Here is a 24,188-nt window from a genome sequence, read left to right on the forward strand (position 1 = left end):
AGTGTGCGACGGTTCCGTCCACGCCAGCTGTGGGGAGGGGGATTGCTGTTCTGTGGCCACTTCCAGGGAGGCTCTTTGAAGAAGAGCAGAAAGGAGGCTACGACTCACCTCCGCGCCTGTGAAGGAGCGGTGAGCCTCGTGGTGATCGGAGGGTGCGAAAATCAGCCGAGGCCACTCCTCCCGGGGCAGGGGAGGAGTGGCGGTCGGTCGAGCCCGCGGGACCCGCCTCTGTGGCCGCCCCCCCCCCCCCCCCCGCCCCGGTCCTGTACGGGGGACGGGGTCCCATGATGGCGGCGGCCTGGATGGACCCTGCGCAGGTGAGTGGAGGATGCTCTGGGCGCTTCTCCGTCTCTGCTGCGGGACGGGAACGGGGGGCGGCTCCTGGGCAGGCTGGAGGTCGAGAGAGGCCCTCGACTTCTCTTCGAGGTGTGTTCCCGTTAAGACGGGTGGAGCAGGCTTGTCACTTACTCGATCTCCAACCTCAGAACAGGAGATATTGAACGTATAGGTGGACAGTTGGCAGGCCGCATATAAAGTAGAACTCTGACCCAGAGAAGCTAATCCCTTATCGACCGTAAGCGACCCAGAAAACCAGTCCGCTCTGACCCTCTTCCCGGAAGCCAGATTACTAGCGCTACTCACAGTCCTTGAAGCTAAAAGGGACTCCGTAGGAGTGATGGCCCCAGATGGCAGGATTTGGTGAATAACTGACCCTCCTTATTTTTCCTCCCATTGTCCACTTAAGACCGACCACAAAAACCCGTCTCTGCATCCCCATCCCTTCATCTATGATGCTTCGTGAGTGCATGTCAGAGTTCTCATAATTTACACATATACCACCAGGTAGTCAAATGGAGGCCCTCCTTGACTTTTCTGTTTATCTATCTGTCGAAAATGTGCCTGGCAATGGGAGTTTATCGAGCACCAGAACTGAGTAATATTGCAGGGTTCCTATGTAAGAACCAGTTCATCAGGAATTTCCAGGGGTTAAATTGAAATAAAATTCTAGAACACTATTAGGACAAAGCAAGAAAGTGAATATGAAACACCATGAGCCAGTGTCTTGGAGCATTTAAATTACACATCTATGGTACTGGGGCTGCCCATCTAACAGTGGAGTAGCTGAGTTTACTTATAGTTACCCCTGGGTCTAATCACATGTGGGGATGTGGTCCTCCATGTGCTGGACATTTCACATTGGAAAACTGCAGAATATAAGGAAGAGGTACAACAAACAAAACAAAACATATATGAAATTTTTTTAAATCAGAAGGCAACACTAGTGGAAACCTAAGATAACTTAAGAACTGAGGACTTGTGGTCCCTGTAACCAGGATGTGAAACCCTCAGCATGGGGCAGGCAGCTAGCAGGACCACTGAGGCTCAGGTATTGCTGTTGTTACTGATACCGTTACTATCATTATTCACTCACTCCTCTGATGTCCTAGAGCCCTTGCTGTCTGCATCTCCCAGTCCTCGCGTCATTTCCATTGTGTTGTGTGGCCTTCCAGTGGCTCCCAGGGAGGAGGTTCCTCCCATACGTTCGTATATTACATCCAGAGCATTGCCCACCTCCCCCTTGAGCCCTGCACAGAGTTTGGCCCTCAGGAGGTACTCGGTGATTCGAGCCTTGATCACTGCATCTTTACCAGGGATGTAGAGAGGAGCTGTGATCCCAGGCAACAGCCCCTAGGCCAACTCTGCTACCTCTGTTTGACTTTCCAGGTATCTGTGACCTTTGATGATGTGGCCGTGATATTTACCCAGGAGGAGTGGGGGCAGCTGGACCCGGCCCAGAGGACCCTGTACCAGGAGGTGATGCTGGAAAACTGTGGACTCCTGGTGTCTCTGGGTAAGTCCACCCGACTCCTCCATGGGGGTCCTGCCACCTCCTTGTCAGAGCACCCTGTGGCACCAGGCCTGGCTGGTCAAGAAGGCCTCTGGAGCCTTCCCCTGCCTCCTGCCTGCAGCTTCAGTCATTTTCTAGACTTATCTCTTTGTGCCTGCTCTCCTGTGTCTCTTTGGGCAAGAAATGGTTCTTCTTTGGCTCCTAGAAAGTAATGGGAGGAAAGGGGGCTGTTGGCAGAAGCCAAAGCCAGGATTCCAGCTGGGCCCTCTGAGGGGCTGATAGAGGAACTAGGAACCACCATGATTAGGTCCTGGCTTCTGGTCTCTTGTCCTGGCTTCTGTCTCTGGCTCTCTCTGCTCACAGCACTGTACACAGAAAGGTCTTTTCTGCCTCATCAGGTTGTGCCAGGACTGGCCCCCAGATTCCTCGTTTCCGCATCTTTGCATGCTTATGTTGTTCTCTTTCTCTGTCTGCTGCTGGGCTGTGTGGGGTGTCCTTGAGACAGGGATGGCCGCCCGAGCCGGTACTTGTCAGGACCTCCCACCCCAGTGCTTGGTACACACTGGCCTCTGTCTGAGGTTCTTATTTCACATTCCAGAGAGGGAGCTGACTGTGTGAGCCTGATTGGCTCAGGTGTCCTTAGCAGGGCTGTGAGTGATGGGATATTCTCCAAGAAGAGAGTGAGTCAGGCAGGCCTCCAGAAGGCCTTTGCCTTCAGTGCCAACAGGTATTATTCTAAACAACGTGATCTCTTAGAAAAGTTGGATAGGTTAGTATTTCGTCACAAAATGTTTAAGAATAAAGAGGCCCCTCTGTCTTCTGCTGACCTCATCACTCACCTTCAGTGTTTTCCCTGGGCTCACTCTGCCCTGGCCATGCTGGGCATCTAGTGATTTCCCCACACACGGACCAGCCTCTGGCCTCTGCTTGCTGTTGTGTCTGCCTGGTTGGTGTTCTTGGGCATTTCAGCCACTCACAAGGTCGCCCCTTCTGTGTAAAATGAACACCTCGCCAGCTGTGTCCTGACCACCAGATCTCGTAGAGGCCCCTCCCCGATCCCTCTCACTTTCTCTCGTCATTCCGATTATAACTCTCTGTGCCCCTGGTTGTCATCCAGGGATGATGTCATCCCCCAGGGACACTGGGGCAGTGTTGTCACAGGTGGGACAGAGGTGTGCCAGGCACCTAGTGGGTGGAGACCTGGAATGCTGCCAGACATCCTTAAAATGCTCAGGACAGTTTCCTCCCTGCTTTCCTAGCAAAGCATTATCTTGACCTAAGTAATCATGCCCATGTAACCCGAATAGTTACGCCAGGTTGAGAAACTTGTTTCAGAGAGGTAGGAACACTTCATCAACTGGCATTGAGGGACACCCTGACATAATCGTTTCCTGCCTTCTGATTGTTTTTGATGACAAGTCTGGATTTAGTGCTGAACCTTCTTCACTCCTCCTTCCCTCCAATGGTTGGTACTTTTCCCTTTAAAACAGTAGCCTTGAGTTTGCAGCCCCGAATAGGCAGTATGTGCTCACTGGGACTTAACATTTGTATTCCGTTGCCGAGTTTTCGTGGTGACCTGCTACCAAAGGAAGTGACTCTACGTTTCCCATTTACTGGACTGATGCAAGATTTCTTCTTTGAAGAAAAGAAGAAAAATTAAATATGGGTCATGTTAGAAAGCAGTTCATAATCATCAGCACAGCTGAGATACCCTGAGCACTGACTAAGCAGGACTGTTTGGGCTTATTGGTGCTCTACTCATTTAAATTCCCACAGTATCCCACCTGTATGAGTTTGCACTTCTAAGGTTTTAATTTGTAGAGATGACTTAGGGACAGGCAATACAGGGAGATTAATGCTAGTGTACGTTTTACATATTTGTATGTATGTCTTTAGCATACGTACATATTTTGTGTGTGTACACACACGCACTCGCTTGAGCACACCTGTACATACATGCCTGTGTATGTGTGGTAGTTGTATGTATAAGACAAAAATGTTTTTCCTCTACTCGGCAACAGTTCTTGATATCAAAATCTTGTTTTCCGCACCATGAGTTGTGACATAACTACCTGGAGTTAGCACAGATCCCACAGGTTGGGGCTCAGTCTCCTAGGACAGCACCCCCACAGGCACCCCCGCACAGTCCACTTCAGATGCCAGGTTGTCACCTGTCCTGATCAACTGGCTGTAAATCAGAGATATGACCCCCTCCTCAGGGTTGATAATTTGTTAGGGTGGCTCACAAAACTTAAGAAAACACTTCAGTATTATGTGTTAATGGGACGCCTGAGTGGCTCAGCGGTTGAGCATCTGCCTTCAGCTCAGGACATGGTCCTCGGTCTGGGGATTGAGTTCCGCATCGGGCTCCCTGCAGGGAGTCTGCTTCTCCCTCTGCCTGTGTCTCTGCCTCTCTCTCTCTCTCTGTGTCTCTCATGAATAAATAAGTAAAATCTTTTAAAAAAAGCATATTCCCTGTTTATTTAAAGGATTACATTCAGAAACAGCCAAATGCAAGAGATGCAAAGGACAAGGTATGTAGAACAGCACACTGAGTTTCCATGGCCTCTTGGCTTGTCACTCTTGTGCCATCTTGATGCGTTAACCAATCTGGCAAGCCACTGAAGCACTTTACTTGGGGCTTCTTGTTAAAGCTCCTTACATGGGCCTGACTGATGAAATCATTGGCCATTGATGACTGAACTCCATCTCCAGCCCTTCTTGCCTCCACAGAGGTTAAGGGATGGAACAGATTTTCTAGCGTTCTAATCACATGATTGCTTTCCCCGGTCCCTCCTCCTCAGGAGTTTTTTAAAAGTCACCTCAGGAACAAAATAGGATTCCTAATGCAAGAAAGCAAAAAGGTCCTGTGTCTAATTTCATCTTAGGAGAGGCCATCCATGGACATCTGCTGGGGTTGAAAGTTTTAGCCAGAGGGGGTGGAGTTGTCTTCACCATGAGGTGCCAGTGTGGGACCATGTTGTCTGGTTGTGTGACCATGGTATCCTTTGCAAGTTGATGGGGTCCTCAGCTTTTGCCATGTTTGGTTGAAACAGAGTGTTAATGTGAGGTGTGAGTTGGCCAAGAGGCTTCTTACTAAGGCAAGAGAGAGACCCATTTAGGGGTTTGTCATACTGGAATTTGGAAAGGAGTTATTTGAAGCAACCCTTATGTCTTTTACTTAAACCAGGTTTTGGAGGCATGTTTGGGGCATGAAAGTTCTGTGGAATATCTCTTCCCAGAGCCTAGCCTTGCATAATTTGAGAAGTGAAATGTGTGTGTCTTACAGTATTGTCTGCAACTCTGAAGGGAGTAAGGAATACAAGTGCCTTGTATTGTGGCCCTTTTATGTGTAGAGATGTGTGGTTTTGATTTTTGTTTGGGGTGTCTGTGAGACAAGAGAGTCTTAAGAGTTCTTTATCCCAAAGGAGACCATTTTTAGGCAGTGGCTCAACAGTTTATAATGAATTTGGAGATGGGACCATTTGTTCATCAGTGCTAAGATACCCCCCCCCCCCCCCCCCCGAAGTCTGGCCAAGTAATGTTTCTCAAGTAATGTGTGATGGATAGTGGCATCCTTCTTATGGTTCATGAACTCCTGTAACTGTTCTCTCTGTTAAACTCAAAGGGCTTTCCAGGTAGCCAAAGGGCCTGAAGGAGGGCTGGCCCTCTCCAACACCAAAGCATCTGGCAAGGGACAGAGGATGGGAGAAGCTGCCACCTCCTACAAGTGGAGTTCTGCCAGAGGGCCCAGATTGGGTTCCGTTCTGTCTTACAGAGTCCTCAGTAGCTGTGCCGAGCTCGTGCTGTTCACAATATTTTGAGTAGACCTTAGTCTTTGTTGGCAAGAACCCCATTTAAGGTGGACTGATTTGTAACTAACAGTACCAGTGAGATAAAATTTATAAACGAGCCCCCAAATAATACTAAGTGTAGTATTAGCTGAAACTAAACTATCTCTAATATTAGTACTAGAGATGTTGGATTTGTATGTCCGTAATGAATGTGTGGAATGAATTTCCTCGGACACGGTTGTCATCGATGTGCCATCATAGCTGTGCTACTGGAGGAAGGTGGGTGCAGTGAAGATCTTGTCTGCAGAGATCATGTGCAGCGGCAGAGCTGTGGAGCCACGCTCACAGGCAGCCTGGGAAAGAAGTGTTCACCTTCGGGGTAGAGGCTGGCTGGCTGAGAAGTTGTCCAAACAGGTGCTGAACAGAACAGGGTCAGCCAGATCTGTAAGCTCAGAACAGTCACCGGGTTGTTGATTGGATAATGTTATTGATTTATTCATATGGGGTATTGGGTGTGTGGATTGTGTGAATCAGCTCTGGCTGCTTAAACAACAGCTTTGTTTTCACGTCATTCTGGAGACTGGAAGTCTCAGACCCAAGGTGCTGGCAGACAGATGATGATTTCTTCCTGGCTGCCACCTTTGTGCTGTGTCCTCACATGGCCTTTCCTCTGGCTTTTAAGGTCACCAGTCCTACCAGATTGGGGCCACATCCCCGTGACCTCATTTAACGTTAATTACCTCCCTACAGGCCCTTTCTCCATGTGTGAGCACATAGTAATGACACCTAGGGGCAGGCACACTCAGTGCAGCAGGAGCCCTCCTGGATGGGCCACCCTGTTAAGATTGTTGGAACCCACTGTGAAGTGCTTTTATTGGCCCTGGGGATCATTACAGACACAACTAGGCTGTCAAACGGAGAAGTAGTGTGGCAGTCATTCCTTTTCTGATTAGCTTTTATGTGAAGTTTTACTCTCTGGAGTCTCTTTTCCAGCTTCCATTGGGCCTATCACTATCTTAACTGGTTTTTGTGGGTCCCATTGTACCGAGTCCAATTAAGCACCAAAAATTTACTTAATTGTGTCAGGGCATCCTTGCCCAAAGTGGAGTATTTTAGGACAGTGGTACTCTGAGTAGTGGAAGTATAGGTGAGTCTATAGTTAGAGTGAGACATACCTATTTTTCCCCTGTATTTAGCTACTTTTTCAGTTTGGGCAGAGCAGTATTTAAGTTTAGCGGAATCTCCAGGTATAACTATGATTTGAGCCCCAGTTTTTTTTTTTTTTTTTTTAATTTTTATTTATTTATGATAGTCACAGAGAGAGAGAGAGAGAGAGAGGCAGAGATACAGACAGAGGGAGAAGCAGGCTCCATGCTCCGGGAGCCCGACGTGGGATTCGATCCCGGGTCTCCAGGATCGCGCCCTGGGCCAAAGGCAGGCGCCAAACCGCTGCGCCACCCAGGGATCCCTGAGCCCCAGTTTAGATTAAATTTATGAAGTTTTGTCAGTTGGTACAATTTAGCAAATTCTGAAGTTAATTCAGAACCTGTATTGTGGAGTCAGAGAAGTCCGTCAGTGCCGTGTTTTGTTTTGGTGATACAATTTTTTTTGGAATATAAGTTTTGTTATGCTGTACATAGTTATTATATGTAATTTATCATATATGTTTTTAATATATAAATTTTGCATTTCCCATTGGGTCAAATTATAGACAGTGTTTTATTTTATTTATTTTTTTGTATATTTTTTTATTGGAGTTGGATTTGCCAACATACAGTATAACACTCAGTGCTCATCCCGTCAAGTGCCCCCCTCAGTGCCCATCACCCAGTCACCCCATCCCCCCGCCCACGTCCCCTTCCACTACCCCTTGTTCGTTTCCCAGAGTTAGGAGTCTCTCATGTTTTTATAGACAGTGTTTTAGTTCTATGTCTTACTTTGTTCTCTTTTATTTTTTCCTCTCTTTCTAGGAGTTTGTTTTTATTACTATTTTTAAGTCATTAAATAGTTTAGAATGAGTATTATATTTTCTAGGCCTGGTATTTCTTTGGTACATAAGTTCTAAAGTAGACCCCCCTCCTTTTTCTCTTGGGGCTTTAGCTTCCTGAAGCCCCATACTGACTTTGTCTCCTGCTGGTGAGAGGAGTGGGGGAGGTCCTGGGGCCTCTGGGCAGCAGCCTCCCTGAGATGGGCCCTGGTCTACAGCATAATTGTTTTTGTCACCTCTCTTGTCTCTGGTCATTTTCCTTTTCTTTGGATATTTACCTGATAAGCTTCTGGCAGTCCCAGGGGCTGGAGCTTACCTCTAGGGCAGCGGTGGTGGTGGCATCAGTATCCTGATTGTGTCAGTTTGGTTTTAAGGAGGAGACGCGTGACGTGCCAGTGGGCAGCAGCAGTCAGGAGTCCCCAAACTCATTGGCCAGGGGTTGTAAAGCCTGGAAACATCCTGAGGTATCTTAAGAGGGAGCAGAAACAAGATATTCCATAACGTTTTTTCCTCCATTTTATATTGAACCCCGGGTCTCCACGAATGGGGTCTTTTATTCCTTGCTGGATTGAGAGTCACACTACAACAGTTAGGTAAGCAACAAATGGGAGATTTGTCCTCGAAGCAATTTAAGCCTGTTGTGCCATGGCATCTGAGGAGGGTGCCCCACACTCTGTTGGCAGTAGGTCCCTTATATCACAGGGAGCATGACTCCTGATGGCTGAAGGGAGAGCTTACTCCCTTTCCACTGCCTTATCACCAGACCCTGTCCTGAGTGGGTAGCAGATGTGAGCAAGATTTGCTCAGTGACAACTGATAATCTTGGGCTGTGGTTCAGGATCTTCCAGAGCAGCCTTCTGTGGGTCCTGGTGCCTCCACCCTTGACTCCTTGCAGAGTGCTGTGTCGTCTTCCCCTGCATCTGTGTTTGGCTACATGTGACAGAGCAGCTCAGTCTTCATCCTGAAGGAAATTTATTATCTCACATTGGTGGGTGATAACCCAGCTGTGGGTTTCTTTACTTCCTCTCTGTGTTCTAGATCTTATAGGCAGGTTCCCTCACAAAAGTCCTGGGATGCTGCCAGACTACAGGAGCAGCAGATCCCCTTACTCAGCCATCCTGGAATAAAGCTTTCTAAAGTTGCATACCTCTAACTGTTGGTGATTGAGGAATGCCACTTGCAGGTTGGTAGAGACTGGTTTGTAAACCTTCCTTTAACGCCAGAATCATGTGGGGAGGTTTTAAAATCTACCGATATCCAGGCCTCACCAGAAATTTCCTTTCAGTTGGACGTGAACCCGACATCCCAGGAGATGTTGATGCACACATGGTTTGAGACTCACTTACCTGGGTTAATTAGAAAATATTTTCTGGGAGGGGAGGGGGTCATATTCCCTGGGATTCTGTGTGCTGGCAGTCAAAGGGAATAGGTGCTGTCTACACAGCCAGCACTACTGTCTAAAGTCTTTGAATCCCAGCACTGGACTTTGTGCCTGTTTCCAGGTGATAGTTTAGTATTTTGTTTGTGTGGATGGGGGTAGCTTCATTCCCGGGTCATATCCATATCCATTCTGAAATCCCAGACTAGATTGAGAGGTTTTATTTCTTTTTCACAAAAATCCTAGTGTCGTCTTTCTTTGTCTGTGAACAGGGTGTCCTGTTCCTAGACCTGAGCTGATCTACCAGCTGGAGCACGGGCAGGAGCTATGGATGGTGAAGAAAGACCTGTGTCAAAGCACCTATCCAGGTAGGAGCCAAGATGTGGGCAGATGGGAGACCCTGCAGGCTGGAGACTGGGAGGAGACCACCAGCCCTGGTCCCCTGGGGAAGCTTCCTGTTCTGGCCTCTTTGGTGGTTTGGAAGCCATGGAGGCCTTTAACCCAGAGTCGTCAGCTTGCCCAGTAAGGGACCATAATGTTGGTCGTTCCATTCCACCTCCCAAGTTTCAGTGAATGGTCCTGCCACTGAAGCAGGTTAGAGGCTGGATACAGCCTCAGAGAATTCCTTACACCTCCACCTCCCTCAGTCCCTCATCCAGCCATTCCCCAGATCCTGTCCGTTTCACATCCTGTACATCTCCTGAATGCATCAGTTGCACTACCTCCATCAGAGCCATCCCTATACTCGACCCACGCTCCCATCTTCTCTCTGGGGGATGCTGCTAGTCTCCTAACCTGTCTCTGCATCTGCTTGGTGCCTCTAGTCAGCTCTGTGTCTTGCATGAGCTAGCCCAGGTGCTCAGACTTTGTTCCAGATGCTTACCCAGTCGTGGATGTCTCAGTATATGACCCCTAAGGTGTCAGCAGGTCTTTATGTTGAAAGCACAGTCTACCACCTCTATTGTTTGATCCTCCACCCCACCACCCTCATTCGGGCTCTCGTGTCTGCAGCTTCCCCTTCCATCTAGCGGGAGGGGTCTTGCTCCTGGCCCTGGCCAGTCCCTTAACCAGAGTCTAGAGCACACCTTTTCAGGAAAATGTTTTCTTCAATTCATACTCTTATTTCTTGTAGTGTAACCTCATCCTTTCTCCTCTCAATGTAAAAATATGCTGAGATACCTTACCCTCAAAGAAAAATCAATAAGAGAGTTCCTGTCTCACATTGTATTCATCCACTTTGTGTGTATTCAGTTATTCACATTTTTTACCCTCATAAATGGTGTTGTCAGGAGCAGTCCTGTATGGGTCATCTTGCACCAATATGGTGTCTTTGATGTTTCTTGAGTGAAATTGTTGGGTTATAAGCTATGTAAGCTTTCAAGTTTACTAGATCATTGCCATTGTGTTCTAAAGGACATGTACCTGTTTACACTTTCACCGGAAAGCATGGAAGTTCCTTCAACCTGTAACTTTGCCCAATACTTGCTACTCTAAGCATCCTGAATCATTGACAATCAAATGAACCCAAAACTGTATCTCATGTGGTCTTGATTGCTTTTCCTTCATTGCTGAGAAGCTTTAGTACCTGATCATATGGTTATTGGTCAGTCTGTAAGTTTTCCTTTGACATGTCATTTTATGGGGATCCCTTGATGGCTCAGTGGTTTACTGCCTGCCTTCCATCCAGGGCGTGATCCTGGGGTCCCAGGATCGGGTCTTACATCGGGCTCCCAGCATCCATGCTTCTCCCTCTGCCTCCTGTGTCTCTGCCTCTCTCTGTCTGTCTCTCATGAATAAATAAATAAAATCTTAAAAAAAAAAAAAGTCATTTCCTGTTAATACCTATTTTTCTATTAACTCATACGCTTTTGATTTGTAGGGTTTCTTTGTATATTTCCTGTGTTATTTTTTTCATGGTAAAATATTCATAGTATAAAACATCATTTTATCCGTTTGAAGTATAGTTGAGTGATATTAAATATGTTCATAATGCCATGCAACTATCACCACCATATACCCCCAAGGCACTTCATTCTGTAAAATTGAAACTCAATATCCACTATACAGTAACCCCCCCAATCTCCCTGCCCTAGACCCTCATGACCACAATTTTACTTTCTCTGTCTATGGTTTTGACTACTCTAAGAACTTCATATTAGTGGAATGATGCAGTATTTATGTGTTTTTTATAACTGGCTTTATTTCACCTAGCATAATGTCCTCAGGTTTTATCCATAGTGTAGCATATGTCAACATTTCCTTCCTTTCTAAGGCTCGATAATATTCCACATACCACACATACCAAGTATCCATTCATCCTTCAATGGATACTTCGATTGTTCGCATGTTTTTCCTGTTGTGAATAATACCACTGTGAAGATGGTATACAAATATATATGACAACCTGATTTCAATTCTTTTGGGCATATAACAAGAAATGAAATTGCTGGATCATCTCATAATTTTTAACTTTTTGAGGGACTGCCATATTGTTTACAACAGAGACTATATCATTTTACATTCCCACCAGCAGTGTACAAGAGTTCCCACTGCTCTACATCCTCAGGTATTTGTTATTTTCTGATTTTTTGATAGCCATCCTAATGGATGTGAGAGGATACCTCTTTGTAGTTTTGATTTACATTTCTCTAATGATAAGTGATAGTAATAGTGGTATTGAACATCTTGTGCTTATTGATGATTTGTATGTCATCTTTGGTGAAAAGTCTATTCAAGTCTTTTTCCCATTTTTGTATTGTGATTTTTTATTGTTGAGTTTTAGTTCTCTATATATTCTGAATATTAATCCTTTATTAGAAATATGATTTGCAGAAATGTCCTATTCTTTGAGTTATTGCCTTGCTCTGTTGATAATAACTTGATGCACAGTTTTTTAATTGTTATGACTAAAATTTATTTTTTCTTTTGTTGCTTATGCCTTTGGTGTCATATCTCAGAAGTCATAGTCAAATCCAGTGACATAGAGGTTATGCTCTGTTTTCTAAGGATTTTATATTTTAGAAGTCTTAAGTCTTACATTTAATTAAGTCTTTGATCCATTTGAGTTCTTTTTTTTTTTTTTTTTTTTGAAGATTTTACTTATTTATTCAATAGAGACACAGAGAGAGAGAGATACAGAGACATAGGCAGAGGGAGAAGCAAGCTCCATGCAGGGAGCCCAATGCAGGACTTGATCCCAGGAACCCAGGATCATGCCCTGATCCAAAGGCAGACCCAACCGCTGAGCCACCCAGGTGTCCCTAAGTTCATTTTTTTATATGATGTTAGATAAGTGTTCAGTTTAATTCTTTGACATGTAGATATTTAGTTTTCCCCAGCACTATTTCTTATAAACATTGTCTTTTTCTCTGTTACATGGCCTTGGCAACCTTGTCAAAAATGATTTGATGATATATGTTAGAGTTCATTACTGGGTTCTTGATTATATTCCCTTGGTCTATATTTCTTTACGCCAGTACCACACTATTTTGATTTCTGTAGCTTTTTGATTCCTGGAGTTTTGTAGGAAGTTTTGAAATCAGGAATTTTGAGTCATCTAGGTTTGTTCTTCTTTCTCAAGATGTTTCAGCTACTCAGGATCTATTCTGATACCATATGGATGTTACCGTGGATTTTTCTATTTCTGCAGAAAGTGTCTTTGGGATTTTGATAGGGATTGCATTGAATCTGTGGATCATTGTGCAGTATCAATATTTTAGCAGTATGAAGACTTCCAATCCAAGAGTATGGTATATGTTTACATTTATTTACATCTTTAATTTCTTTTAGCAATGATTTATAGTTTCCATTGTCTAGGTTTTTTTTTTTTTTTGAACATTTTATTTATTTATTCATGAGAGATAGAGACAGAGAGAGAGAGAGAGAGAGAGAGAGAAAGGCAGAGACATAGGCAGAGGGAGAAGCAGACTCCATGCAGGGAGCCCAATGTGGGACTCGATCCCGGGACTCCAGGGTCATGCCCTGGACCAAAAGCAGGCTCTAAACCACTGAGCCACCCAGGTGTCCCTTTTTTAGTAGATTTATTCAAGCCTCCAGTTTTGTTTTGTTTTGTTTTGTTTTTTAAGACTTTATTTATTCATGAGAAACACAGAGACATAGGCAGAGGGAGAAGAAGCAGGCTTCTCTCAGGGAACCTGCTGCAGGACTTGATCCCTGGACCTGTCATCATGCCCTGAGCCTAAGGCAAAAGCTCAACCACTGAGCCACCCTGGCATCCCCCTCCTTGAGAAGAATTTAAATGCTGTTGTTGTTGGGTAGAATATTATGTATATGTCTATTATGTCTGGTTGGTTTATTTTGTTAAGTCTTCTACTTCATTACTTATTTTTTGTCTGGTTGTGCTGTCCATTATTGAGAATGGGGTATTGGAGTTTCCATCTATTACCTTAGGATTGTGTTTTTCTTCCTTCATTGTGTCACTCTTTGCTTCATGTATTTTGATAGTCTGTCCTTAAGTACATGTTGACAATTGTTATAATTTTTTGATGTATTACACCTTTTATTAAAATACAATATTCTTCATTGCTTTTTGTAATCTTTTCTGACTTAACGTCTATTTTATTTGATATTAACAAAGCCACCCCTGCTCTCTTTTGGTTAGTATTTACATGGAATATCTTTTTTCCTTTCTTTCACTTTTAACTATTTGTGCCTTTGGATCTATAGTAAGTATCTTGTAGATGCATATGGTTGGATCATGTAATTTATCAATATGCCAGTCTCTTGTTTTTTATTTTATTTTATTTATTTTATTTTTAAAAGATTTTTATTTATTTATTCATGAGAGACACACAGAGAGAGGCAGAGACATAGGCAGAGGGAGAAGCAGGCTCCATGCAGGAAGCCCGTTGTGGGACTCAATCCCGGGATCATGCCCTGAGCTAAAGGCAGACACTCACCTGCTGAGCCACCCAGGTGTCCCAGTCTCTGTTTTTCAATTTGAGAGTTTAATCCATTTACATTTAAAGTAATTTCTGATAGGGGGAGACTTCTATCATTTTGATATTTGCTTTCTGTATACATTATAGATTTGTTTCTCATTTCCTTCCTTCCTGTTTTGTGTTTAGCTGACCTTTTTAAAAATATTTTATTTTTTTCAGAGAGAGCACGCATGAGAGAGGGGGAGAGGCAGAGGGAAAGGGAGGAACAAATTCCTCACTGAGCAGGAAGCCCATCGAGGGGTTCAGTCCCAGGACCCGGGATCATGACCTGAGCCAAAGGCAAATGTGTAAACCACTGAGCCACTCAGGTGCTGCTTAGCTGATTTTTTGTAGTGGAATGTTTAATTCTTCTCATTTCCTTTTGTGTATATTCTATAGCTATTTTTTTGTTGTTACCATGGGGATTACATTTAGCATCTTAAGTTTATAACACTAATTTGATTTTATACTAGCCTACCTTCAACACATAAAATAATTCTCCTTTACATTCCTGTTCTCACCTCCTGAGTTGTTCATGTTGCATGAGTATATCTGTGTATATTGTGTGCCCTTCAACTTATACTAGTAACTATTTTAAGTGCATTAGTCTTTCAAATTATGTAGCAAATAACATGTGGAGTTATAACCTGCACTTAATATAACACTCGCTTTTAGATTAGTATAGTTTTTTTTAATTAGTCTCCTAAGTCACATAAAAAAACAAAGTAGAATTATAAAGCAGTTAAAATTTTTATAATTGTGCATTTACTTTTATTGTGGTCTTTATTTTTTTATATGCCTTTGAATTACTGTGTAGTGTCTTTCATCTCACCCTGCAGGATTTCCTTGAGAATTTTTTGCAGGGCAGTTCTAGTGATAACAGAATTCCTCCTGTTTTACATATGGTACTGTCTTAATTTCCCCCTCACTCTTGAAAGATTCTTGGTTGACAGTTTTTTTTCTTTTACCCTTGAATATACTGACCCTGTCTTTTGGCCTCCCAAAAGGACAGTGAATAATGGATACCTGGATAATGGATACTTGGATAATGAAACCAAGTTTCATATGAGAATTCTGCTGATAATCTTACTGAGAATTTCTTGAGTTACCTCAAACTTGCTGTTAAGATACTCTGTTTATGTTTGGCTTTCAAAAGTTTGATTGTAGGTTTTTTATTGGTGTGAATCTATTTTAGTCCATCTTTCTTGGAACGTGCTGATCTTTTTGGATGTTTATATTGATGTCTTTCATCTAATTGGGGACATTTTCAGCCATTTATTCAAATGCTTTTTTTGACCATTTCTCTTTTTGATAATCCCACAATGAGTAGTATATTGGTTCCTTTAGTGCTGTATTACAGGCCCATTAGGGTATGTTCTATTACATTTTTTTTTTTTCTGTTCTTTGGATGTAATTTCCAATTCCTATATTTAAGTATTCTAATTCTTTCTTCATCCTACTAAAATCTTTCTTTGAATCCTCGTAATGAATTTTTCATTTCAGTTATTACACTTTTCTTTTTGGTTTGTTTTTAGGTTTCTGGCTTTTGTTGATATTTCCATTTTGTTTATACATAGTCTTCTTGACCTTCTCCATATCTTACTTTAGCTCTCTGAGCTTCTTTAGCATGGTTGTTGTAAAGTCATGTCCAGTAAGTCTGCATCAGGTATTTTTTAGAAACAGTTTTTGGAGGGATTGCATACATTAGCTACCTTATCCTCAGGAACTAGTTACCCTTCTGTCATTGATGTATAACAGTACATGCAGAAAGTATTGGTAACCTAAGATTTTTACTTGCCTTGAGTATCCAAAGTTTTATTGACTGTCATTATATAAGCACAATTGATTGAATGGTTTCCTCCATGACTCCTGCCCCTCCCCCATCTCTTTCCAGAAGCCTACTTGCTATCTTATAGCTGAAAGTACCAACCTTCTAATTACATGTGGTCAAGCATTGCCCTGAGTCATCTTTTAAGTGTGAACTTTCTGGGAGCCTAATGAGTTACCTATTTGCATAAATATCCAGTCTGGAATTGACTGTGTCTTTGTCCTCTAACCTAATCACTCCCCCGGTTCCCCTTTCATGGTGTCAGCAGTTCTAGGACCAGGAAAGAAAGATACTATTACCTGGGATTTCGAGGTAGCAAGACACTATCTTATTTCCCCCTCTTCATTTCACTGAAGTGCTCATTTTTATTCTACGTTGGCATTATAGACAGACCTTTTTATGTATTGGATTTCTTTCAGGTGACAAAGGAAAACCCAAGATCACAGAATTTACCACTAATGAGCCAGCCCTGTCTGAGGGAGTCGCCCTCCAGGAACAACTAACACAAAGAGTTCCAGGGGATTCCCAGGTGGGCCGAACTAAGGATCAGGATGGATCATTGGAAATGCAAGAAGGACGCTGGAGATCAGAGATAAACCCCCAGAAGGAGAAACTCCCTGGGAAATCAAACTCTGAACATGGCAACATAGGAACAGCTAATAATGTGCGTTCAAGGATTATACAGGAGCCAGTCCCTCTGGGAAGTGCTGTCCGTGACCATGACTCATGTGGATCAGATAAAGATCCCATGATTCAGGAAGAAAATATCTTTAAATGCAATGAATGTGAGAAAGTTTTTAACAAGAAACGCCTCCTTGCTCGACATGAGAGGATTCATTCTGGAGTGAAGCCCTATGAGTGCACCGAGTGTGGGAAAACATTTAGTAAAAGCACTTATCTCCTTCAACACCACATGGTCCACACAGGGGAGAAGCCCTATAAGTGTATGGAGTGTGGGAAGGCCTTCAACCGTAAGTCACACCTTACACAACACCAACGGATTCACAGTGGAGAGAAGCCTTATAAGTGCAATGAATGTGGAAAGGCCTTCACCCATCGCTCCACTTTTGTCTTGCATAACAGGAGCCACACTGGAGAAAAACCCTTTGTGTGCAAAGAATGTGGAAAAGCTTTCCGAGATAGGCCAGGTTTCATTCGACACTACATAATCCACAGTGGTGAGAATCCTTATGAATGCTTTGAGTGTGGCAAGGTATTTAAACACAGATCATACCTCATGTGGCATCAGCAGACTCACACCGGGGAGAAGCCCTATGAGTGCAGTGAGTGTGGTAAAGCCTTCTGTGAGAGTGCAGCCCTCATTCACCACTATGTCATCCACACTGGGGAGAAGCCCTTTGAGTGCCTAGAGTGTGGGAAAGCCTTCAACCACAGGTCCTACCTCAAGAGGCATCAGAGAATTCACACTGGGGAGAAGCCCTATGTGTGCAGTGAGTGTGGAAAGGCCTTCACCCACTGCTCTACTTTCATCCTGCATAAAAGGGCCCACACTGGAGAAAAACCTTTTGAGTGCAAAGAGTGTGGGAAAGCCTTTAGCAATCGTGCAGACCTCATTCGACACTTTAGCATCCACACTGGAGAGAAGCCCTATGAGTGCATGGAGTGTGGAAAGGCCTTCAACCGCCGCTCAGGGCTCACAAGGCACCAGCGGATTCACAGTGGAGAGAAGCCCTACGAATGCATGGAGTGTGGAAAAACCTTCTGCTGGAGCACAAACCTCATCCGACACTCTATTATCCACACTGGAGAAAAGCCCTATGAGTGCAGTGCATGTGGAAAAGCCTTTAGTCGCAGCTCCTCCCTCACTCAGCATCAGAGGATTCATACTGGGAGAAAGCCTGTCAGTGCAACGGAAGTGGGAAGACCCTTCACAAGTGGGCAGTCGTCAGTCAACCTCCAAGACCTTCTCTTGGGGAAAGATTTCTTGAATGTAACCACTGAGGAAACCTCTTACTCAGAATCTGATCATTCATACCAAAAAGAAACTCCTCAGTTTCCTTCCCTATGAGAAACCCTTCTGTTGCAAGATATCATTTGTCATCTAAGGAGTCATACTGAAAATTTACCCAGTCTAGAGCCTTATTCTACATCTGAGAACTCATCCAGAGAGAGACTCAGTGATTATATGCACATAGGAAAACCTTCAGCTACATATTTTTCCTTAATTTACACTGCAGTATTATCTCAGGAATTTTTTTTTTTTTTTTTTTTTTTTAAAGAAAGGAGACTTAGAATGAATGGCAAACAAACACTTTTTTTTCCCCCCCCAGATTTCCTTGCCAAGCCTTTGGCACTTTGTCATGGAGTCTCTAGTTTACTTGGCAGGAGGAGGGTTTTGTTTTAGCAGTAAAGGACCTAGACTTTTATGTGTTGTGTATATGCATTCATTGTTTTCCAGTGTCAGGAGAGTTAGACAATTGAGGGCAGATTTGGAAACTTTTATGAACATCTTCTTTGTTCTAAAACATTGTCTCTGTTTAAGGAGCTTAATTTTTGTTGAGAACTATAAAGGCTGGACCCATCAAACACCTTTATATTTGAGGACATAAAAATACACATATGAATGCGAGCCCATTTTATTGCACCATTTAAGACTCTTTTAGGCTCTTTTTTTTAAATCTTCATGTGGTTTTAAAGAGATGATACTTAGACTTTTTCTTGTCCTTTACGATTGGTTTCCTTGATTGTTGTAATTAAGTGTAAATCCTCCAGCTGTATAAAATGATTTCTCTCTCTTTATTTTTTTTAATTTAAACCTAATTTAGCACTCTGTCTTACTTTGAACTTCACATAAAGTTTTGGAGAAGCCTATTTTTATGAGAAAAATCTATGGAATTTCTATAGAAATTGGGTTAAATTGTCAGATCGGTTGAGAATTGGCATCTTTACAGTGTTAACTCTTCAATTTATGAACACAGGATGTCTCTAAGTATTGCTTGATTTACTTCATCACTGTTTTATAGATTTCAATAATAGGTCTTGTATGAATTTTATAAGATTTGCATCTAAATGTTTTTTCTTTTATTATAAATGGCATTGACTTTTAAACTTTCAATTTCCACATAAGTTTTGGTAGTATACAGAAATGTAATTAAATTTTGGATGTCATTATGGTATCTTGCAACCTTGCTGAACTGTAGGCATTTATTTGTTTTGGTAGAATGCTTGGGGTTATAAAACTTAAAAATATCATCTGCAAATAGTTCTTTTTTTCCCTCATCATATATATATACCTAGTATTGTCTTTTCTTGTCTGCTAGCTAGGATTTCCAAATGTTGATCAGTAGTAGTAAGAAAGAATATCCTTGTCTGTTTTCTGATAGTGGGAAAACACTCACTTTTTCATCAAGTATGATGTTAGTATAAGGTTTTTTTTCTTTATAGAATTTTCTTACCAAGTTTAGTAGGTTTCCCATATTCCTAATTTGCTATGTTTTTTTTCTGTTATTGTGAATGGGTGTTGAATATTACCATTTACTACTTCTTTACCAATTGATAGTGTTTTTTCTTCTGTAGCTTGTTGATATATTACATTGATTTGAGTTTTGAATGTGGAACCAGCTTTGTGTTCTTGAAATAAGCCCTACATGGTTGTAGAGTATAATTACTTTTATATATTGTGTTACAGTATTTAATATGCTAGCATGTTGTTGAGGAAATCTTCCTCTAATTTCATGAGTGGTAATGATATGTAGTTTCCTTTCTTTTGTTCTTTTTTGTTTGTCTTTTATCTTTGTTTCGTACTGTCATTGGTTTTGGTGTCTAGGTGATAGTGGCCTCCAAGTATGTATTGGGAGTGTTCTATAATGTGGAAGATAGTGTCTAGAATTGCTTTCATTTGTTTTATAAATATTTGGTAGCATTCTCCAGTGAGCCATGTATGCCCGGAGATTTTTCTTTTGAATGCTTTTTAATTATGTATTTATTTTATTTAATATGTATAGAACTGTTCAGAATATCTATTTCATATTGGATGAATTTTCATAGTTGTCCTTTTTTAGGAATTGTTCCATTTCATCTAAATGTTTTTATTTGTTTCAAGTATTCCTTTAATATACTGTTTATGATGGAAGAATCTGTACTTATATCTCCAGTTAGATTCCTGATATTAGAAGTGTGTCAATTCTCTTTTTATCTTTGTCAGTCTTATTTATCCTTTTTTTTTTTTTTTTTTTTTGGATCTTTTTAAAGAAGCAGCACTTTACACCACTGTTTTTTCTCTGTTACCTTTTTTTCCTAATTTCACTGATACCTGTATTGACCTGTATTATATTTGTCCTTCCACCTGCTTTCGTGGTATTTTCCTCTGTAGTTTCTTGGGATGGATGCTTAGAATTTGAGATTTTTTTACTTTTCTAATGTAAGCATTATATTCTATAAATTTTCGTCACAGCACTTTCCTCACAAGTTGTAATACATTTTAATTACATTTCATTTGGTTCTAAAAATTTATTTATTCAAGACTTCCTCTCTAACCCATAAGTCATTTAGAAGTATATTGCTTAATTTCCTAGTGTTTGGAGTGTTTCATGTTCTTGTTAATGACTTCTAGTTTGTTTTGTATTTGATCTGGTTGTCTAAATTTGTTGAGGTTTGCTTTATGACCCAAAATGGTCTATCCTGATGAATGTTTGGTTTCTTGAAAATAATGTGTATTCTACTGTTGGATGGAGTTTGTGTAAATGTCCACATGATCCTGTTGATTGATGATGTTATTCAGATTTTCTGCATCCTTGCTGATTTTCTGTTTAGCATGTCAAGTGCTGAGAGAGGGATTTTGAAGACTGCAGTATAATCTGGAATTGTCTGTTTCTTCTTTTAAGTTCTATCAGTTTTTGCTTTGAGTATTTCGAAGCTCTGTTGTAGGTGTGTACACATTGAGGATTGCTCGTTCATCTTGGTGTGTTGACCTTTTTATCATTATGTAATGTACCTTTTTGTCTCTGTAAATTTTCTTTGGAGTATAGTTATCTGTTATTAATATAGCCACTGTTGCAGTTTTTGGTTAATATTTTGCATTTCTTGGTTTATATTTTTGGTCGTGCTTTGTTTTTAGCCATTTGGCTGATTTCTTTTTTCTTTTCTTTCTTTTTTTCTTTTCTTTTTTTTTTTTTTTTTTTAAGATTTTATTCATTTATTCATGGGAGACAGAGAGAGAGAAAGAAAAGCAGGCTTCATGCAGGGAGCCCAATGTGGGACTCAATCCCAGGACTCCAGGATGATGCTCTGGGCCAAAGGCAGTTGCCCAACTGCTGAGACACCCAGGCATCCCCATTTTGCTGATTTCTTTTAAAATTGTTATATTTAGATCATTTGAGTTTAAAATAATTATTGATGTGTTAGGTTTGTCTGTTGATGATTTGTTTTTTCTTTGTTCCCTGTTTATTTTTCCTCTATTGTTTTGGGGGGTTTTGTTTGTTATTTTTTATTTTGCCTTCCTGTGGGTTACTTTAATTTTTAGAATTCCATTCGATATATCTGTGATGTTTTTGAGTATACCTCTTTGTATTTTACTGATTATTTTAGGTATTGCTTTATACATCTATAATTTATCACAGCCTATGGTATCAGCACTTTGATATGTAGAAGCCTTCCTTTCATTGGATCCTTTCACATTCCCCACTCTTTAATAATTGTGTTAAGTATTTCTTCTTTATACACTGAGCATCATATTGGTTGACATTTTTGTTTTAACTATCAAGCAATTTTTACAAAACCTGTGAGAAGTGTAGTGTTTACTTTTTCCATTCTGTTCTTTGTTTGAAATTTCAAGATTTTTTTTTCTGTTAACATTTTCTTTTTTTGCAAACTCATACAGCTCTTCCTTGACTTATGATGGAGTTATGTGTCGATAAACTAACCCATTGTAAATTGAACATATCGTGGTCAAAAATGCATTTAGTACACCTAACCTACTGAACATCATGGTTTAGCCTAGCCTATGTTAAGCATACTCAGAACACTTACATTAGTTTACAGTTGGGCAGAGTCATCTGACACAAAACCTATTTTATAATAAAGTGTTGAATATCTCATGTAATTTATTGAATACTATTCTGAAAGTGAAAAACTATGATTGTGTGGGTACTTATCATTAACATACACAGCCAAGCCTAAAGAATGTTTGAAATGGTGAACTAAAATTAATTGCTGGATAATGGGGATGCTACAATGATAGGATCATCAGTTTATTATGATGAGGATCAGGAATAGCTGGTAGAAGGCCCTAGGGCATCAACACTTGTTGATGGTTTAGCCATGTAGTGTTCTTTAGGAAGGTACCAAGTTTTGTGCAGTTTGTTTTTTCTTTCTATATATTTTGTTTTTTCTTATTATATATTTTTCTGTAGCAAGCATCCTGTATCTGCCCATCAGCTCTTGTTAATGACTTGTGACTGACGTGTGTTTCTTCTAACATCTAAATGCCGCTGCTGATAGTAGCAGATTCCTCTGTTAGTTTGTTTGCTGTGACCTTTCTTGGTACTTCATGTGCAACTTCTTCTCTGTCAGCTTCTTTATTTTTTTGCTCTTCTAGTTTGACTAGCTCCTTAATAGAATGCTTTCAGCTTCAATGCAACAAGCTCAGGAATATCCTCATCACTAATGTCCAATTCTGGCTGTTTCCCAAGCACTAATATCTTGTTACCTACTGTTTTATCAACAGCAAGTCTTTGCTAAAGCCTTTGAATGTGTTCACATATATCTTCAAAACTTTCTTCCATCATGCATTGCTACATGACTTCTCATTCTGTAGATCTACTCTGGATAGTATTTAGAATGTGAAAATCTTTCTAAAACTTTTAGCATTTGGCTAGATTCAGTCACTTCAATGGCCTGCATGAATGACATAAATAGTATGCTCTGAATATAGCTATTGTACCTTGGTCCATTGATTGAGTACAGTTGTGTTTTTTGGCAACTGTACAGCCTTTACATCAGGATGCATGTCCCTCAAATGCTGTGGATGCCCTGAAGCATTATCTCAGATAAGAAGAATCTTGAATGAGACGTCTTGACTACAATAGTCTCTGCCTGTGGAATAAAACAGTTCGAAAACCAGTGTTTTAACAGTGCTAATGTCATCATTATGGTAATAATAAATAGGAACCATATACTTGTTCACATTCTTGAATACTCTAGGGTTCTCTGGTAGTAGAGCAGAAAGGACTTTCATTTGAACTCTGCCACATTTCCACTCAAGAGCAGTATTATATGGTCTTTCAGTGTTTCAAATCCTGACACTGTCTTGGACTCTTGACGGATGTATGAATACCCCAGCATACACTTCCAGAACAAGCTTCCTTTATTGACATTAAATATTTGTTCTGGCAAATATTTCTCATCCACAATTACCCTATGTAGCTCTTCCTTAAAAGCTTCAGTACCTTCAGTATTGGCACTTTGTTTCTCACTGCTGGCCTTCACATTATGAAAATTATGGTGCTTATGAAGCATTGGAATCACTTATACAACTTTTTTTTTATACGACTTTCTATAAACATTTGTGTATGTAGAGGATCATCAGCATACTCTTTTAGATCAAAAAGACTTCTTAGCCTGGATTGTCAGTGGCTAAGCAGTATGCCCTTCTGTATTGTCTGATATCCATGTGACAGGTAATTTCTCCATGTCATCAATTGGCCCATCTCTTTTCTTAATGAGGACAGTAGATTTATCCAATACTGGCCATTAATATGGTTGATTGTTGATTAAGAAAGTCCTAACTCACACGTGATGGCCATTATTAGCTTGCTGCCTTCCATGCTAGGTAATTGTCTTGAGTTTGTTCACAAGAATAATTGCCTTTGTTTTCACACCAGAAGTGAGAGACACAGATGGGTGTTTTGTAGACATGATGGGATGTGAAAACACAAAACAATATCCAAAAATGATGGCAACATAGTACGTTGTGGAGCATCAGTAGTTTACCCTTGTGATTGCCCAGGTGCCTGGGAGATGTGCTGCCCCTCACATCACACAAGAGAGTATCACATTGCATATTGCTAGTATGAGACAAAAATCAAAATCAGATTTTGAAGTATGGTTTCTGCGGAATGCATATCGCTTTTACAGTCATATGGTCATCATAAGGTCAAAAAAATCATAAAATCATTCTAAGTCGGATCATCTGTAGTCTTATGGGGAAGGTCTTCTAGGTAACAAATGTTTTTGTTTTCCTTTACTTAAAAATTACGCCTCCTTCATTCTGTAGGGATATTTTTGTGGGATCTAGTATTTGGGGTCAGCAGTTCTCTTCCTAGTACTTGAAAAGCATGTCATTTCCTTCTGTTCTCAGTTTCAGATGAGAAGTCTGCCATTTGACCCATTGTTTTTCTATCTGTAATACACTTTTCTGTCAAGCTGTTTTTCAAGTGGTTTTTTTATTGTATA

The 24,188-nt window shown here is 41.3% G+C and overlaps 1 protein-coding gene across 2 annotated transcripts; it reads left to right on the top strand.

Annotated features, from left to right (window-relative positions):
• On the top strand, positions 1–22,857 carry ZNF805 (zinc finger protein 805). Of its 2 annotated transcripts, none has more exons than XM_072763903.1 (4): positions 1–317; positions 1,726–1,852; positions 9,281–9,376; positions 16,196–22,857. In XM_072763903.1, the coding sequence occupies exons 1-4, from the start codon at positions 285–287 to the stop codon at positions 17,803–17,805; spliced, it is 1,866 nt and encodes a 621-aa protein (XP_072620004.1). In that variant the 5' UTR covers positions 1–284; the 3' UTR covers positions 17,806–22,857. The 2 variants fall into 2 exon arrangements, with proteins under 2 accessions (XP_072620004.1, XP_072619951.1); XM_072763850.1 differs by lacking the exon at positions 1–317 and adding an exon at positions 1,299–1,387 and having other exon boundaries at positions 16,196–21,837.
• Positions 22,858–24,188: the final 1,331 nt, after the last annotated feature.

Source organism: Vulpes vulpes, chromosome 1, assembly GCF_048418805.1.
Source record: "Vulpes vulpes isolate BD-2025 chromosome 1, VulVul3, whole genome shotgun sequence".
Taxonomy (NCBI): Eukaryota; Metazoa; Chordata; class Mammalia; order Carnivora; family Canidae; genus Vulpes; species Vulpes vulpes.